At 38.2% G+C, this 19278-nt stretch overlaps 1 protein-coding gene across 1 annotated transcript in view; it reads right to left on the reverse strand.

The window, feature by feature from the left end:
• Positions 1–823: 823 nt before the first annotated feature.
• Positions 824–19278, reverse strand: part of LOC105483509 (charged multivesicular body protein 4C) — a 32309-nt gene continuing 13854 nt past the window's right edge. The window contains exons 2-5 of the mRNA XM_011744394.2: positions 11527–11704; positions 9293–9407; positions 6138–6291; positions 824–5953 (exon numbers count right to left, since the gene is read on the reverse strand). Coding sequence (XP_011742696.1) covers positions 5889–5953; positions 6138–6291; positions 9293–9407; positions 11527–11704 — 512 coding nt within the window. The 3' untranslated portion in view covers positions 824–5888. The remainder of the gene's footprint in view (positions 5954–6137; positions 6292–9292; positions 9408–11526; positions 11705–19278) is intronic.

Here is a 19278-nt window from a genome sequence, read left to right on the forward strand (position 1 = left end):
CTTTCTCCAATGGAAACATTAATGTCCATCTTAAATTCAGGAGATGGGGGAAAGGAAGTGGAGAGATGAACTAGAAATTGGCTAACACTTTATCAATTTATTCTCTAAGGACATCATGTAATGGTACTAAGATATCTTTATTAGTCCTAGCTTCTTTGGGTTTTTCCCTTTTTTCTTCTTTCTTTTTGCTAGGCTTGCTAACTTTAATACATTGTCCATCTTGTTTTAGTAAGACACATACAATTGCAGTGTATAAATTATCTGCTACCCCAGTTTCTGCTAAAGAAGTCTTTGCTCAGATTCTATGTTTGCCAAGAATGAGGAAATACTGCAATTCAGATGTAATTATTCTCCGTTATTGCATGGACACTTATTGTTGTAAGTGGTGTTTTTAGGTTTTAGGTGGCCAACATCCATTCCCCTTTCTTCAGGTGGGATCACCTTCACTATACTTTAGTCACCCTCCTTCCTGCTCCTCAGTTTATAAGGGTTCAGATGACTGACTTCAGAGGCCGTTACATAAACCAAGCTTGGCCAACCAAATGTTCTGCATCTGGAATTTGACTCTTGAGTAGAACAGCTTACTCACAATGGTGATAGCTTACTTTCCCTAAAGTTGAATACTCAGAAGGAGTAACTCCAGAGATACCCTGACCTCCAGAGCCTCCCTGGTTTGTGACCCTCCTCAGATTTGCATTTTAAACATTGTTTTCATTTCTGGAATATCCAAATTCCTTCCAATAAATACAAATTTTTCTCTTAAGTTATATTGAATGCACTTCAACAACCAAAAAGGAAAAAACAAAAAACCTTATTTATCAGAAAACATTTTATTTAAAAAGGCAGAATACCAACAGACTAGTTATCCAGCACTGCCCAAACTGAGGTCTACCACTGAGGTGCCCCTGTAAAAAGTAGGACCAGTTGTTAGCAAACATACCAGAATTTATAACTTCCAAACAAGTCTACCCATTCTAAGGATGCTTTACCAAAAATACTCTTAGATGTCTGATTAATATCTTTATTCTTTTTCATAACTTTCAGTCCAAAGATGATCTACTTTTACAACTATTCTCTCATGTTTCAATTCTTCCTTATTGTCAACAGAGGAGCAGCATTATGATTTATGTCAAAGTATTTTCATTTCATTTCATGGTAAAGTATCATGTTTTATAAACATTTCTTTTTAATATTTTAGCATCTTAGTATTTCAAGTCATACATTATCTGTATACTCTCCAGTATCCAGGATTTTGTCTTGGCCAGGAATACTCAATAGAAAAATAATGTAAGCTACTTATGTAATTTTAAATTTCCCATGAGCCACATTAAAGTTTTAAAAACCAGGTGAAATCGATTTTAACAATATATTTTTTTTAACCCAAAACATCTAAAATAATATTTTAACATGTAACCAATATAAAATTATTTGAGATATTTTATATTCTTTTTAATATATTAAGTTTTTGAAATCCAATGCATATTTCACACTTAGCATTTTAAATGAGATGCAAATTTCCATTTGAAGTATTTGGTTTGTATAAAGACTTCATAAATTTTACAGTTAACAAAGTAGATTCAGCCGGGCGCAGTGGCTCATGCCTGTAATCTCACGACTTTGGGAGGCCAAGTCGGGCAGATCACAAAGTCAAGAGATCGAGACCATCCTGGCCAACATGGTGAAACCCCATCTCAACTAAAAATACAAAAATTAGCTGGGTGTGGTGGCATGCGCCTGTAGTCCCAGCTACTCAGGAGTCTGAGGCAGGAGAATCTCTTGAACCCAGAAGGCAGAGGTTGCAGTGAGCCGAGATCAGGCCACTGCACTCCAGCCTGGTAACAGAGCGAGACTCCATCTCAAAAAAAAAAAAAAAAAAAGTAGATTCAATGGTACATGCCTATATTCTCAGCTACCTGGGAGGTTGGGGCTGGAAGATTGCTTGAGCCCAGGAGTTTGAGTCCAGCCTGGGCAATACAGTGAAACCTCATATTAAAAATTAAAAGAAAAAAAAGAAAAAAGAAAAGAAAGAAAGAAAATAAGATACCCAAGGTGTTCTGAACACACTTAAAGTTTTTAAATAAATGAATCGTGTCAGTTTTTACATTTAAACTAATGAAAATTAAATGGAATTATAAATTCAGTTTCTCAATTGTACTAGCCTTTATTGAGTGCTCATTTCACGTGGTTAATGGATTCTCTTTGGATCTCACGGGTCTAGCTAAACTGGGTAGGCATGTGTATTTTAACTAGAGTAAGGAGAGATATTCAGACATGTCCCAGACTTCACTCATGAGATTTCGACATTTTAACATTCCACAATTACTTTTGTTATTGAAGAATACAGGGACTTCTGCTTGAGGTATGTTGAATTTCATTGGACTGTGGGTTTATAATTTTGAACATATTTGGAATTTTTTTGGCCATTATTTCTTCAAAGGTTTTTTTCTATTATTTCCTCTGCCAAATCGCCCCTCATCCACCCAGCCCACCATCACCATTTCAGAACTCCAATTACCTGCATGTTAAGCTGATTGATATGGTCCCACAGCTCACTCTTGCTCTGTTCTTTTCTGCTTTTTTTTTTTTTTTTTTTTTTTAGTGTTTTTCTTTCTCTGTATCTGAATTAGAATTGTTTCTGTTACTATGTCTTCAAGTTCACTCATCTTTTCTTCTGCAGTGTCCAATCTGCTGTTAATGCCATCCATGATATTCTGCATTTTTCACTTCAGATCATGTATTCTTCATCTCCAGAACTTCAATTTGGGTGTTTTAAAATATTTTCCACGTTTCTCTTCATCATGATCATGGCTTTCCTCTCCTTTCTTGGACATATGGAGTATATTCATTACAGCTATCTTAATGAACATATGGAGTATACTTATAACAGCTGTTTTAAAATCTTGCCTTTTGTCATTTCACAGTCTGTTCCTACTGTTTGTCTCCTGGTTCTGGATTGTATTTTCCTGCTTCTTGGCATGCTTGAACATTGAACAAAGTCAATGCTGGACTTTGTGAATTTTATGCTATTGGGTGCCAAGCTTTTATTCATTGTGTTATTGTTAATTGATAGTTTTTATATTTCTTTAAGTATTTAGGGGCTTTGTTCTGGGATGCAATTTAGTCAATTGGAATCATTTGATACTTTTGAGGTTTGCTTTCAGGCTTTGTGGGGTCTGCTCTTTAGTCTAGGGATAATATGGCCCCACTACTGAAGCAATACCCTTCTGAGAACTGAACCTAATTCCTCCTGTATTAGGAGGTCTTTCCACTCTGGCTAATGGGTGTATAAGCTATTCCCGGACCTGTGTGTGCTCTGGAGATTGATCCGCCTGTCTTCCCAGCAGTTCTTCTTGATGTCAGTAGTTTCCTCACACATGTATGTAGATTGGTTCTCAGAGGAAGATTTGAAAGTACTCTTCTGCTCAGTTCCAGAGTTCTGGCCTCTCCCTCTCTCTCTTCCCCCATCCCCCCACCACCACTTTGCCCTCTTTGTCTCTCTCTCTCTCTCTCTTTGTCTCCCTCTCTCTCTCTCTCTCAGTCTGCTGGGATTGCCATAACAAAACACCATCAACTGGGTAGTTTATTAACAACAGATATTTATTTCTCATGGTTGTGGAGTTTGGAAAGTCCAAGATCAAGATATCAGCAAATTTGGTGTCTTGTGAGGGCTCACTCTCTGGTTCATCGATGGCACCTTCTTTATTGTGTCCTACTGTGTCCTCACATGGAGGAAAGTTATGAATGAGCTCCCTTGGGCCTATTTTATAAGAGCTCTAATCTCATTAATCATTCATAATATCAACTCCCAAAATGTCCCACACCTAATACTATCAAACTTTAGGGGTGAGAATTTCAATGCATGAATTTAGGGGGTGGGTACACAAACATTCAGACCATAGATAGCTCATGCCCTCTGGCTTATGGCTTTCTCTCTCTCTTTCTCTCTCTCAATCTCAATCTCTGCAGAAACTTCCTTTCTAGCACTCTTCCCCACAAATTTTCTCAACTCAGCAAGACCACCAGGCTCTACTTGGGTTCCCTTTCCCTGTGTAGGCAGGGGCTGGGGCCATGGAAGTGCTCACATTACTGGTTTCTCTTCCCAGGAAACATTGTCCAGTGCTGCCTGTTGTCCAATGTCTGAAAAAATTTTGTTTCCTGTATTTTGTCCAGTTTTCCAGTTGTTTAAGAGTATAAGGTAAATCTAGATCCTGTTATTCTACCATGGCCCGAAAGATATAAACAGTTAATTGCCATTCATTTAATAAATATTGACTGATTGCCTGCTGATGAGAAACTGCAGAATGCTGGGAATCAACTATTGAACTAAAAGAAATGCAGTCCCTGCCCTCATGGTTAGCACAGCTCAGCAGGGAAGAGCAACAATAATTAAAGAATCATTCAAGAAAATATGTAATATAAACCATGGTAAGAAATAACAGAAGGCAGAGCACTGCAACAGCAAACCATTATTTATGGGAAAATCTGAGTTAGTCTGGGCAATCAAGCAAAGTTTCCCAAAACAAGGACATTTTTAACTAAGATTTAAGGAATAAGTAAGATTGGTACCTGCACTGTGCAGGGTAGGAAGACTGCCAAGGAGAACAGAATGTGCAAAAGGTCTGTGGCAGGATGGAATCATTAGAAATCATCCAGTCCAATTCTTAGGTTTGCCAGTGAAGAAACAAAGGCTCAGAGAGTCTATGGCTCATGTTAGTGTCAGAGCAGGGACTGAAACCCAGGACTCCTACCATCAGGTCTAGTGCTCTTTCCATTCCACCATGTTGGCAAGCAAAATGTTGGCAAGAATACTAAAATATCTTATTAAATGATATTTGTCATTTGATGGTCCATGATCTATTATGGGTAATCCATAATTTTGTAATTTATTTTCATTTAAAAATAATAATGGCCAACATTTTGTTCAATACACACTTTTAATTGCCAATATTTTTATGTATTTACAAGGAATATTCTGTAAAGTGTAAATAAATATACAAGAGAGCATCAAACAGAACAGAAACAACACTCATGCATTTATACACTGAAGCCATAACAGCGTCATAACGGCCTGGGAGTGTTCATGCAGATCCCTAAGTGGCTAAATTACACCCAGGAGATTCTCACTCAGCAATGTAAGCTGTTAGTGCTTTCAGACATTTTGGGAAATGCATCCATTGCCCCATTCCAAGTTTAATTGGTATAATAAATGTCAATTAAAGCTCCTTTAAGATTTCAAACTGCAAAACTCAAGTGAAACTACTTATGTAGAGACTCATGAAAGACTCCTCTACTAGAAGTTGCTCCCAAAAGAGACACAGTATATTTACATTTACCATGGGTACATGGATACACATCATTTGCATAGGAAATAATGTTATTTTTCCCAGCTATACTAAATGCATCTTTTTTGTTGTTGTTGTTGAGACAGAATCTCCCTCTGTTGCCCAGTCTGGAGTGCAGTGGCATGATCTCAGCTCACTGCAACCTCCATCTCCTGGGCTCAAGCGATTCTCCTGCCTCAGCCTCCCAAGTAGCTGAGATTACAGGTGCCCACCACCATGTCCCGCTAATTTTTGTATTTTTAGTAGAGACAGGGTTTCTTCATGTTGGTCAGGCTGGACTCGAACTCCTGGACTCAAGTGATCCACCTGCCTCAGCCTCCCAAAGTGCTGGGATTACAGGTGTGAGACACCGTGCCCGGCCTCCATCACTGAGTATATGTATACAAATGACGCATTTTTTACTTTTACTTAGGAGGCTTAAAACACAATTATTCATTCAGTATGATTATAAAACAGAGTCTTTGTTAACTTCTGAACTTGGCAAAAACATTTTTTGTATTTTTATCTATAGCTCATTAATTTACGTATCAAAAAATGCGTTTTAGTTTAGGTAGCCCAAGCTGCCAATTGTTTGATATCATCATCCTCTTCTTCTGCCCTCCGGGAAGATGCTGGAACATAAAATAGATAAAAATTTGGAATTGGTGAGATTCACACTTTCAGCATAGAAAACAGGTATGAATTACATATAAAAATATGTTCAATATGAAATCAAAAACATGTGCTAAAAAGGATTGGCCTGGCTATCATTTTAGGCAACTCTCTGACCACATGTCGTTGAGTTGGGTAACAGACCTGCTCGGGATCGACGCGCAGTGGAGGACATGCCTGGTTTTCTATCTGGCTGTGCTGGGAGAGAAGAGGAAGGCACATTTGGAAGGCGGATATTTGTCATCTTCTTATTTAATTCCTCCTGTTCCAATTCTTCAAGTTCTGCCATCAACTCATCCTGAACACAGGAGAAAGGAAGAATTACGAAGTTAACGTTTCAAGACGTGGGTTTCCTCAAACACAATAACAAGAACATCTGCTACCCAATTGATATGTGAGAACCCAGTGAAATGGAATATTTATTTTAAAACTAAGTCTTTTTTGCAACACTGAGCAATGATTAAAAAATGAATATTCTGGGTTGTGCAAATTTGTTGTAGTTAATCTTCTAATACTTCAGTAAACAGCCATTCAAGTAATTTGTGCTAGCTGAATATATAACCTCCCCACAGTTTCTGGGAAATTTACACCTTGCCTGTCATCTTTCCAATGTGTTCTTTTCTACTGTTTAGAATCCACAAAATGTTAATTGGTGGAAATAAATGTTTTTCTTTGGGCGAATGCTGTAGAAAATAAAACAACAGGTATAGCAAAACCATAACGCACAGAGAGTAAAAAGAATCAAAGATACTATGGTTCTTTTATCAAATCACCAAAGCCAATATAAATTATGCTGTGCATCTGGGTTAAGAAAAGTTCAATTCAAGATAGGTATACCGTATTTCTTTCTTTTAGCAATAGTCTGAGAGAGTCTGATTTAATCTTAAACTATTCTCTGTTCCAAAAACTTTTGAGAGAAAAGGCTAGTTTGAGACCTTAAAGATGTAAGTCACCTTATGCCAATTCTGAGATGACTCAGATAGTTCAGATCTCACTGGCTCCATAAGTCCTCAAGCGGAGTCTAACCCCTCTCAGAGAGCGTTTGGGAGTCACAACTAAACTTGTCATTGACAGAATTATGAGGTCCTCACTATTAGAAATGACTTGGGACACCTTATATTCAAACAAGTAGATTTTTCTTTCATGGAAGAATAACAAATGAGAGAATCATTCATTCATTATTCAACAAATTTATTGAGCACTGACTCCTGGACAGGTTTTGAACCCAGTGCTGGGATGCAAAGTTGAATCAACACTCCCTATATTCAAGGAGCTTACACTCAAATGTGGGAGGAAAGCACATAAACAAATAATTATCCAATATTAATGTGAGTATTGTGGGGAAAGAGTAAAGGGGAATGGGTAATGTGGGGAAAGAGAGAAGATATTTAAGCCAAACACAACATTTGATTAAGTCAGTGGGTATCAGAACTGCAGCAAACTAAAGATTGTCTGACCTCTATTAAATTCACCTCATAAAAAGAAAAGAAAATATTAAGGTGTATAGCATTGGGCCGTATGAAATAGCACAGTCAATATAGTGGTGTACTTGATGGATCTCCACAGGCTATATGAATAAAATGGCATCAGAATGAATACCCTGGTGTCCTATTTCTGCTCACAAAACAATTAGGGACAAATACCATAAATATAGTAACGGCAAAACAAGCTATCCTATGCCGAATGTATGCCCAAAATTGCCAATAATACGTCATCATTATCAACAGCAGCAGAAACATATTAATATTTTCTTTAGCAATATGTTAACAACTGAGCAATTGTCTCCTCCACCATTTTCATCTTTTAGGTACCAAACACTAAGACCATTGAGAAAAGAATTTTAGAACTTAAGATGTTTTGGAGATAATCCAGTGATCCAATAATCTTCATTATCATAGATAAGAAAACTAAGAGTCAGAAAAGTAAAAGGGACTTACACAAAGTTTTTAACAAACGATAGAGCCCAGATGTCCACACAAGCCCAGAGTCCTTTCCACCATATCATAATGTACTCATTAGATGCTTATTAGTCTACATCAGGAGTTGAAAAACTTTTTCTGTAAAGGTCCAAATAATAATATTGCAGGCTTTGCAGGCTACATGTTTTCTTCTACCCCATGGTCTCCTTTGTTGTCATCGTTTTCTACAACACTTTAAAATTGTGAAACCCATCCTGAGCTTATGGGATGTACAAAAACAGGTCATGGGAAGAATCTGGCCTGCAAGCCAAATTTTTGCTGACCCCTTGTCTACACCATTTTTTTTTTTTTTTTTTTTGAGATGGAGTCTCGCTCTGTGGCCCAGGCTGGAGTGCAGTGGCCGGATCTCAGCTCACTGCAAGCTCCGCCTCCCGGGTTTACGCCATTCTCCTGCCTCAGCCTCCCGAGTAGCTGGGACTACAGGCGCCTGCCACCTCGCCCAGCTAGTTTTTTGTATTTTTTAGTAAAGACGGGGTTTCACCGTGTTAGCCAGGATGGTCTCGATCTCCTGACCTCGTGATCCGCCCATCTCGGCCTCCCAAAGTGCTGGGATTACAGGCTTGAGCCACCGCGCCCGGCCAATCTACACCATTTTTAAAAGGTGTTGATACCCCATTCTCATTTTTGGGGATTCCACGGAACCAGGTCTTACTTGCTAAACGTATTATTTTTAATACCACATATATGCAGGAAGTTGGATTCTTTGCCATGCTAATCCAAGCTTTGGAAATATTCCTAAGTAGTAATATCTGTAGTAGTCCCACTTGTGTGTGCTTTGAGCAGAACAATTGAAATTCACAGTGCAGACATCATCATTATAATTATAGTCTGTCTGTATTATTGGACTGATTAATCTAAATGGAATGTGTGTGTTAATAATGCCACTCCACATTTATTTGGTTTCATAGTCTGAGTAATAAACAGAGGCAGCCTAACCTCTAATTTAACAGCTACAGAGCATGATACATCTGTTTCATGCAGAATGACAAAGTCTACTTTGTTTTACCCAGATGTGGGAGCACTCAGTTCCTCGTAATGGGGCTGTTTAGGCTTCAACCATTAAAAGTCACTAACTTTACATAATCACATGCTGTTCTTTCCTTAATAGCTGAAAACTTAACTAGGTGGCTGTTTGCCAAACTATATTAATCTTTCCTTTAAATCAGAGCTACTAACACTTTATTTTTCTCTTAAGGGAAGTACCTTTCTGACAAATATCACTTGTTCTTTCAGTAGTAAGGGAAGCTGCCTACTGTATACGACGGGAACCTACTCTTTACAGCAGCCACAATCCTGCATTCTTCATATTGGCTTACGTACCTCATCAAAGTCATCACCAAATCCAACCCGTTGAGAAAATGCTTCTGAGATTTCTTGGGCGATATCCTGTTGCTCTGTGATCTCTTGCATCAAATCATCTATTTTGTTCAGATCCCTGGGAAATCATATTTTGTTGAACATTTTAGAATTTTAACTTATGAGTTTAGATATAATCCTATATTTAAAAGGCAGTTCATTTAATATACGTTCTTAGTTATTTGAGTAGGATATATATTCCTGATGATATTTATAAACTTTAAAGATCACTTATATTCTTAAAACTTAAAAATCCATATATTACAAACATTAAGTAAATACCTATTACATTTGGACCTCACTAAAAATAAAAGTATTTTATAACTATCAGTATTTATAGACCCATTTTGAAATTTTGTCTGGTAGGGCATATGACAAATTTAAATACATGCTGCTGTGTATCAACTCTGCAGGAAACACTGCCACAGACCACCAGGACCACTGGAACCAAATGAGCTTTTGGCAGCTCTCAGGAGCCCCTATCTGACAGCAGCCCTTTGTTGAAGCTAAACGCTGGGTCTAGAGATCTATTTTCTGTGACACTTAGCAGCTCTGAGATCCTGGCTCCCTGAGGGTTTTCCCATAGCGGTGATGCCCTGAGAGGTTACTAAAGAGAGCAGGATTAAACTTATACAGCCCTCAGAAGAATCGGCAACTGCAGCAAATAAATCTAGGTAGCCACTGGCTCAGGATGGATAGCCGCTTTGAAGACATTTTCCAACACCTGAGCTTCACTGGCTGCTAAACACCCGCCTAAGCATCTCAGTGTCTACATGCCAGGTTCTGGAATGTTTCTAAAGTAGCTTGTCTCTGAATAATTCCTCCAACTCTGAAACTAGGCCAAACAGATTGGATATAAGAGAAGTAACAATGTCCCTCATTATTAAGTAGTCTAAATATCAAAAGTTTGATTCCCAGTGGAAGTAATTTTTTTGTGAGTTTCTCTGATTCTATAAGAGCTATTTTGACATATTTTCATGCAATAATCCAAAAGAATACTTTTACCTCCTTATGACCATCCCTTATCTCTAAACCTTATTATCCTATTTATAATAAATATAAAACAAATATATTTATTTCTAAAAGGAAATGTATCGCTAAACTTTGGGCCTGGGAACAAATTTTTCTCAAATGTAATACAATGGTATGATGCTGCCAAGCTGCCTGGAGAGAAAGGCTGATTTTGTAATACATTTTAGTATCCAAAAGCAGTAGAGAATTTTGACTGTGATAATGAATCTAATGTCTCCCTGAAGCTGTCAAAATGAAGGCTGATTGTTAATGAATTATTCAGAAAAGAAAATGTTGGCACGGTTGTCTTCACTGCCCCCAACTGCCACCTTTTTCACCTTTTCCCACTCTACGGAAATGTGTCTACATCTCTTAGGCACTCATTGCTCTTGTGCATCCTTGGCCCAGGTTCCACTATCATGTCCAGTATCAGGAAAGGATCAGGTCCCAGACATATTGCCCAGTGTGAATGTAAAGCAAATTGTGAATATTAATTATTGAGTGCTCACTTTGTGCCAGGAACTATACTAAGTGCATTATATCTAGTATCTCATCGAATCCCACAATAACCACGAGGTAAGTAAGTACTATTATCATCTCTAATTTACATATAAGGAAACTGAATAAGGTATAGTAATTTGCCCAAGGGATAGTCAGCAGTTGACCTGGGATTATAGCCCAGAAAATTTGACCCCGAAATCCATGCTCATGACTGTTCTTCTGTGTCAGTGGTTCTCAGACACTAGTTAGCATCAGAATCACATGGACCCAAACACTTTGCAAGTTCAAGGAGCCTGGGCATCTGTGTTCTCTTTATTTATTCTCCAGGTGATTCTGATTCCTTCCAAAGTTTGACAGCCACTATCCCATAGATCTAAAACCCTCACACAGGTTGAAATTGAAGCCTTTTTTAAACTGTAGAATTAAAATATTTAGAGGTACAGTTTCCAGCAATCATAAAGTAACCGGGAAACATTACAGGCAAAAATGAATGCCCTTTCTTTTTTCCTGGTCTTTCTTGTTGTTGTTGCTATAACCTTTAATCTTTCTCTGAGACGTATTTTATTCAACATGTCAAAGAGCCTCAAATGAGTAAACCCATTCCTGCCAAAATCATCATATGGTTCCAAAAGTTCTTCCCAACACTGAGGGAATTTATGATTCAGAGGAAGACCAGAGTCACTCACATGTTTTCATGAACTGATTTCATCGCTTTTGCTGCAAAGCCCATGTTCCTCAACACCTCAGTGTTGGTGTGTGAGTTCTCCAGGGCTTCTCTCTGGAACTCAATGGTAGACAGTGTGCCATCAATCTGAGTGAGCTGTTTCTCGAACCTCTTCTTCCTCTTTAGTGCCTGTAATGCAGCTAAATAAGAGAGAAGCTATATTTATTATGAAAGAGAAAGAGACATTAACTCAAGAGATGTTTGCTCAGCACCACTATGGACTTAGACCTGCTTGTACCTAAGGCCAATGAATATACCAAAATAAACCTGAGAAATGAATGACTCACATTGTCCTCTCAATTACCTACACCAACTAGTATCGTCTCCAATATTTTAATATTCTTTTCTTCCAAAGATCTGGCAAGTGTAAGCAGATGGAAAGTCAGTTTTCCTATTCCAAAACATACGCCATAGAAATGTTTTGTCAATGTCAGATTTTAGAAAAAGGATAAAAATATGAGTAAAAATCACTCAATAGAAAAGCAAACCTTTAGAGAATGTAAAGACCTTAATGACAGTTGATTCTAGCTCCATTTTCTTAAAGGCAAGTTCATTGAGACCAGAGAAGTGAAGTGACTTGCTTAAAGGAAGACAGTGGCAGCTGGAACAAGAACTTAGAATGCTGAGCTGTATGTCTTGGTCTGAAATTATTTTGAGATGGCTATTGAGGTTACATCTAACTGTGAGCATCCATGAATTCAGCACTGCTAGAGTCGTATTCAAGGATCAGATGGCACAATGGTGAGAGAAAAGAGCAGGGCCTTCAGAGAAATGATAACCAAATAATCTTCCCATTAACGTTTTAGTAAGATAACCTAACTTGCCTCACTCTGAAACCACGAAACAAGTAGAGCCCTCTTGACTGTGGCACCTTGGAAGGCAACCAAAAAAGGCCCTAAAATATATGTTTTCATAATGCATTTCAGAAGAGAGCACGAAAAGAGCAGCAGCAGAATGTTAATACGAAAATAAGTGATAATTAAATGGAATTGGCAAAAGAACTCAAATGGTTTTATGGTTGCAGTGTAAAGCAGGTAAGTTATCACAACAGAGATTTTGGAGAGAACTCTCTCTTCTGTTTTGGCCCACTTATACTTGTAATTGCAACAGATTTGATTGATTCATTCCAGTGCTTTTTCTACAGTGCACAAAGACTCATAGCCATTATACTTTCTTGGTGGATTTTTATTGTAATCAAGTATTACTCGCTATCCCATTCATTCTTTTTTGCCCTGAATTCCATTTTGTTTTATTAAGTTAATATGCCAGTTTTTTTATTACAATTTGTCTGTAAAAATCTTTACATAGACCACTATTTCAAAATTGTTTTTATTCGATTTTATATACATATTAAAGACACCTATATTACTCTACATGAGTGTTTACTTTTTATGATTGTTTTTGACCCATTTAGATAGTCTCTGTTACTTAATGTAAGATTTTCACTCGGTCTTATTTATTGTAGTTAGTAACTGGTATGCCATCTAATACCATCTCTTTATTGTCATCTTTTTTGTGTTTTCTGTGTTATGCTTTTTGTTTTCTTTCTGCTTTCTTGTCTTTATATAGATTCATTAAATTTTCTTTGTTCATTTTTTCCCTTTAATTGTTGGACAATTGTATATACTGAATTTATTCTCTTAATGGATACCCTTAAGACACATATAATTAAACAAGTTTTCTTCTATGTTGAAAATTAATCAGTATCTCTAATTTATTGTTCCCAAATAAGATTCCCTTCCCACTCCAAACTCTGAAAGGTTTGACTGAAAGAATCTGCCATTTTATTAGTCCCTGATGATTCACAGAGTTTTTTTTTTATTACACTTTCCAATGTTAAGGAAATCTTTCTTAACAATTGTCCTAAGCTTCATAGACACAATTTTAACAATCATTTATAAATTTCTTACTATTGCTTCTTGTATTCTATATTGCCCTCTTTCTTGGATTGCTTCTTTACTTTACTGGAGTAAAACTTACAGTATTACACTTTCCAGAAAAGGTGCATAGATATAAATTATTTGAATGCCTGTAAGTCTGAATATGTCTTTATTTTGCCTCAAACTTGAGTGACAGTTTGGATTTTTACAGAATGCTAGGTTCAAAATATTTCAAAAGATTATCTTTGAATAGCTAACTTTTTAAAAGCTTGATAATAAAATTATTCTCATCCCTTTGCAGATAATCTCTTTTCTTATTTCCTCTCCAAAAATGTTAAAGACTTTCTTTTACACTTTGGAGTTACAAAATTTAACCAGTATGCATCTAGGTATGTGTCTTTTGTTTTTTGCTTTTTCCAACTGAGCATTCAGTGAGTATTTTCAATCTGAAGACTCAAATCTTCCTTCAGCTTGAAAAAATTGTATCCTATTATTTTTTTATCACTCCTTTCTCCCCTGTATTTCTGTCTACTCTCTTCTGAAATTTCTATTATTTTTATTTAATTATATATATAATTACACACACACCCTGAAAACATTGTTTTCTCTCTTTTGAAATGCCATAATATAAGATGAACATTGTGTTCTTTGGCTCTATCCTATATATTTTTTGTTTTGACACATGGAGTCACTCTGTCACTCAGGCTGGATGCAGTGGTACAATCACAGCTCACTGCAGCCTTGAATTCCTGGCTCAAGCAATCCTCCTGCCTTAGCTTCCAGAGTAACTGCAACTACAGGCACATGTCACTATACCCAGCTATTTTTTTAATTTTTTTGTAGAGACAGGGTCTTGCTATACTGCCCAAGTTGGTCTCAAATTCCTGGCCTCAAGCAGTCCTACTCCCCTTGGCCTCCCAAAGTGTTGAGATTGCAGGTGTGAGCCACCACACCCAGCCCTCCTTGTCTTTTTGATCTATGTTCTGGGAGAATTCCTTGACTTTATTTTCAGATCACTAATTTAGTCTTCAGCAATATTCATTCTACTTTTTTACCTTTTTTAAAAAAAATTATGTTTCTAACTTCTAAAAACTTGTTCTTTAGTTGCTCATTTTTTAATGGCAGCCTATTCTTGTTTTATAGATGTAATTGCCTCTTTAATCTCCCTGAAGATACTAACACTAGTTTTATTTGTAACATATTTTATTTCTGACATTACCTCTGTTCTCCTGGGTTCCATTGTTTGTGTTGCTTATCTTGATTCTTCTCTTTCATGCAATTACCTTTCCTCAAAATTCTTCTGATCTATTATAGGTTCATATTTATAAATATTATGACAGACTGGAAGAGTTCATTTAAGTGGCTGTGCATCTTGTCGTTATGTGAGAGTGTTTCCCCACAAGGCCTCTCTCCTAAAGGGAAGGTTGCCCATAGCTCTTTGTAAGAAAAAGGTGGGGCAGGTACACAAGCAGAGGATTACTACGGTTACCAAAGAAAGGCTTGCCTCTAGGTATGGGACATCTTTATTTTTCTTATAAGTGGTGACAGTCCTTCCTCACCCCTTCCTGCCCACTGTGGAGGTTTGGGGATCCTCAAGCTCTGCTCCAACTCCCTCTCCAGGTATAACACCACAATTTAAGTTCTTGATGAACAGCACTTACATGTTTTCTTTTTTTTTTTCATTTTTTCCTTGTTATATACAAACTTTTTTATAGAAGAAAATTTGTTTAATCTGTCTTTTAGGAAAGAACTGAAATAATTTTGTAAGTCAAATGGCTTAAAGTCCTTTTTACAACATCACACTCAACAGAGGCTTACCAATGAAAAGAATAAAATACTTAGGAATACAGCTAAACAGGGAGGTGAAAAATCGCTACAAGGAGAATGTATTAATCAATTCCCCTGCTGCTATAAGGACATACTTGAGATTGGGTAATTTATACAGGAAAGAGGTTTAATTGACTAGCAGTTCTGCAGGGCTGGGGAGGCCTCAGGAAACTTACAATCATGGTGGAAGGGGAAACAAACACGTCCTTCTTCACATGGCAGCCCAAAGGAGAAGAATGAGAGCCTAGCAAAGGGGGAAGCACTTTATAAAACCATCAGATCTTGTGAGAACTAACTCACTATAATGAGAATAGGATGGGGGAAACCATCCACATGATTCAGTTATCTCAACCTGGTCCCTCATGACACATGGGGATTGTGGGGACTAGAATTCAAGATGAGATTTGGGTGGGGACACAGTCAAACCATATCATTCCACCCCGGCCCCTCCCAAATTTCATGTCCTCACATTTCAAAACACAATCATGCCCTTCCAACAGACCCCAAAGTCTTAATTCATTCCAGCATTAACTTAAAAGTCCAAGTCCAAAGTCTCATCTGAGACAAGGCAATCCCTTCTGCCTATGAGCCTCTAAAATCAAAAGCAAGTTCAATGGGTGTAGAAGCATTGGGTAAATACACCTGTTCCAAATGGGAGAAATTAGCCAAAACAAAGGGGCTACAGGCCCCATGCAAGTCCAAAATACAATAGTGCAGTCATTAAACCTTAAAGTTCCAAAACGACCTCTTTTGACTCCATGTCTCATATCAGGTTATGCTGATGCAAAAGGTGGTCTACCACAGCCTTGGGAAGCTCTGCCCCTGGAGCTTTACAGAGTATAGCCCCATTTCTGGCTGCCTTCACACCTGGCATTGAGTGTCTGCATCTTTTCCAGGCACACAGTGCAAGCTGTTGATGGATCTATCATTCTGGGGTGTGGAGAATGATGGCCCTGTTTTCAAAGCTCCACTAGACAGTGCCCTAGTGGGGACTCTGTGTGGGAGCTCCAGCCCCACATTTCCCTTCTGCACTGCCATAGCAGAGGTTCTCCATGAGGGCTCTGCCCCTGCAGCAAACTTCTCCCTGGACATCAGGTGTTTCCATACATCCTCTGAAACCTAGGCAGAGGTTCCCAAACCTCAATTCTTTACTTCTGCACACCTGCAGGCTCAACACCATGTGGAAGCTGCCAAGGCTTGGGGCTTGCACCCTCTGAAGCCATGGCCCAATCTGTACCTTGGGCCCTTTGATTCCCTTCCAGCCTCCTTGGCCCCTTTTAACTGGAGCAGCTGGGATGCAGGGCACCAAGTTCCTAGGCTGCACACAGCAGGGGGCCCTGGGTCAGGCTCAGGAAACCATTTTTCCCTCCTAGGCCTCCAGGCCTACGATGGGAGTGGCTGCCACAAAGGTGTCTGACATGCCCTGGAGACATTTTCACCATTGTCTTGGTGATTAACATGGGACTCCTCCTTACTTATGCACATCTCTGCAGCAAGCTTGAATTTCTCCTCAGAAAATGAGATTTTCTTTTCTATTACACCATCAGGCTGCAAATTTTCCAAACTTTTATGCTCTGCTTCCCTTTGAACACTTTGCCACTTAGAAATTCCCTCCACCAGATACTCTAAATCATGCTTTATGTGCATTATGTGATTTATCACATTTAATTCTCACAAGAATCCCAAGAGTAGATATTGGCCATTTTACAGAAATAAAATGAATAGATAGTAAGTGAATAAATTTGATAATTTTGCACATAGGACAAGGACAGCATGGTATAATGGAAAGAGTGTGGCCTTTTGACACCAGAGTGCAAATCCTTCTTCCATGACTTCACAGATGTGTGTTCTTGGGCAAGTCACATCCCTTCCTTGAGCTTTAGTTTGCTGTTCTGAAAATGGGGATTATATCAGGCTGGGTGATTATAAGAACTAGTGATAATTTATGGAAAACATCTTATACAGTCCCTGTGAATGGCAGGGATGTAGCAAGTAAATAAATAGTAGCAATTTATACAACATTCATAATTACTAAGGTTGCTTTTTTTTTTTAGACAGTCTCGCTCTGTCACCAGGCTAGAGTGCAGTGGTGCAATCTTGGCTCACTGCAACCTCTGACTCCCTGGTTCAAGCAATTCTCCTGCCTCAGTCTCCCAAGTAGCTGGGACTACAGGCATGCACCACTATGCCCAGCTACTTTTTTGTATTTTTAGTAGAGACGGGGTGTCACCGTGTTAGACAGGATGGTCTCGATCTCCTGACCTCGTGATTCACCTGCCTTGGCCTCCCAAAGTGCTGGGATTACAGGCGTGATCCACCGCGCCCAGCCCTGAGCTTGCATATCTTATTTCTGAGACTACCACATAACAAATTACCCATTTGTTTTACCATACCTCATCACAACAGAAACATAATATTACAAAACATTTCTACATTTCAATAGGTACAGCCAACATTATTATTCAGCAGAGTATCCTAAGACGCTAAACTGCAAATATACATCTCCACCCAACATACCTGGAAGTAGAATGTTCAGAGTGCATGTCCTCCCTATCTTGTCAGGCTGGTTCAGTATCTATACATATTTGGAACTGAACTGGTACCCATCGACCCTAAGACATCATATTTTTTTTTGAGCAATTTTTTAAGTTCTCCATTTAAAAAATGTCATATTTCTTAGTAAAAATTAATTTTAGATAATCTTCTGAAAATCTAGAAAAGCAATTTGGTATAAAGGGTGGAGCTCTGAAGCTCTAGACCTATGTTTTAATTCTACCTAAACCACTTAATACCTGTGTGTAATAATCGTGATGCATGACCTGAACTCATCTTAAGTGACGTTCCCCCACCTGATTGACAAGAACAATAGTACCTAGAAGACAACGATAGAACATCATGCGCTAGAGTTGTTTACCTTCAAATCTAGGCTCCCTCATTCACATGTAAGACTATGTGGCTTTACATAAGTTGCTTACTGAAAAATGGAGATATAACTCATTTGGTTGTTGAGAAGTAAATGAAATAGCATTCATAAATTGTTTAGTGCAGTGGCACATAGTGAGTGATTACTAAATATTAGGGATCTTTATCATCATCATTTCCTTTGTAGGTTGTCAGAACCACATGGTGGGACTCTCATGGTATGACACTGAACCTCACTAATGACTAATGAAATTGTTAGTCATTAGTAATAATAAGTTCTGGTTTGGGCATAATTTTAAACACCTATGTTTAATATGGTTTCTGCTTTTCAAAATATTTTGGAAAAATTTTAAAATTCACCAACACTTGGGATCTCAATTTACACTGTAATTCCCATACCACACACTACATATTGGCCCAACCAGAGTCCCAAACTCAGAGGGAGCCAGGCAGGTAATGAAATTAAGTGAAGCATCTAGAAGGTCAGGGAAAAGGCCTTCTTTGTTTTCTCGCCTGTGAGAAAGAAAGAAAAAGAAATGTCTCTCTTCTATAAAAATAAAAACTAGTGCAATGGTGGCAATACAGAGCAACAGACACTGGGCTCAGTATAAGGGAGTCAAGAGGAAGAACTGGAGACCCCAGTGACCTGGGATCATAAACCTGATCTAACGGAAGCAGCACTTCTGGGATTCAGTGCCAGGCTGCCTTGTAGACCTGTAGTCCCAGCCTACCACATGTTCAAAAGAAGCAAGAAATCTGGATTTCCGTGCTAAATTCCCCAATTTTTACATGCTATTTTAAATTTTTCTAAAAACCTGTGTGAATGAAACCAGTAACTTCTGCATGGCTGGATTAAAGCCTAGTATACTTGACATTTGCTGTGATTTCTGCCTGGCACGTTAAGCTTCTCCCAAACATTAAGACAGGAGGCTTTTGTTTCAAATAGCCAAGAAGTGTGAGTCTCTCAGTGAGCTGTTTCTTATATGAAATGATGATGCCACTGATACGTCATGAGCCAGACAGGACTTAACCTTGTTCCCTAATAAACAATTTGGGAAAGAAGCAACTGTATATTTTCAAAGGCA

Source organism: Macaca nemestrina, chromosome 8 (assembly GCF_043159975.1).
Source record: "Macaca nemestrina isolate mMacNem1 chromosome 8, mMacNem.hap1, whole genome shotgun sequence".
Lineage (NCBI taxonomy): Eukaryota > Metazoa > Chordata > Mammalia > Primates > Cercopithecidae > Macaca > Macaca nemestrina.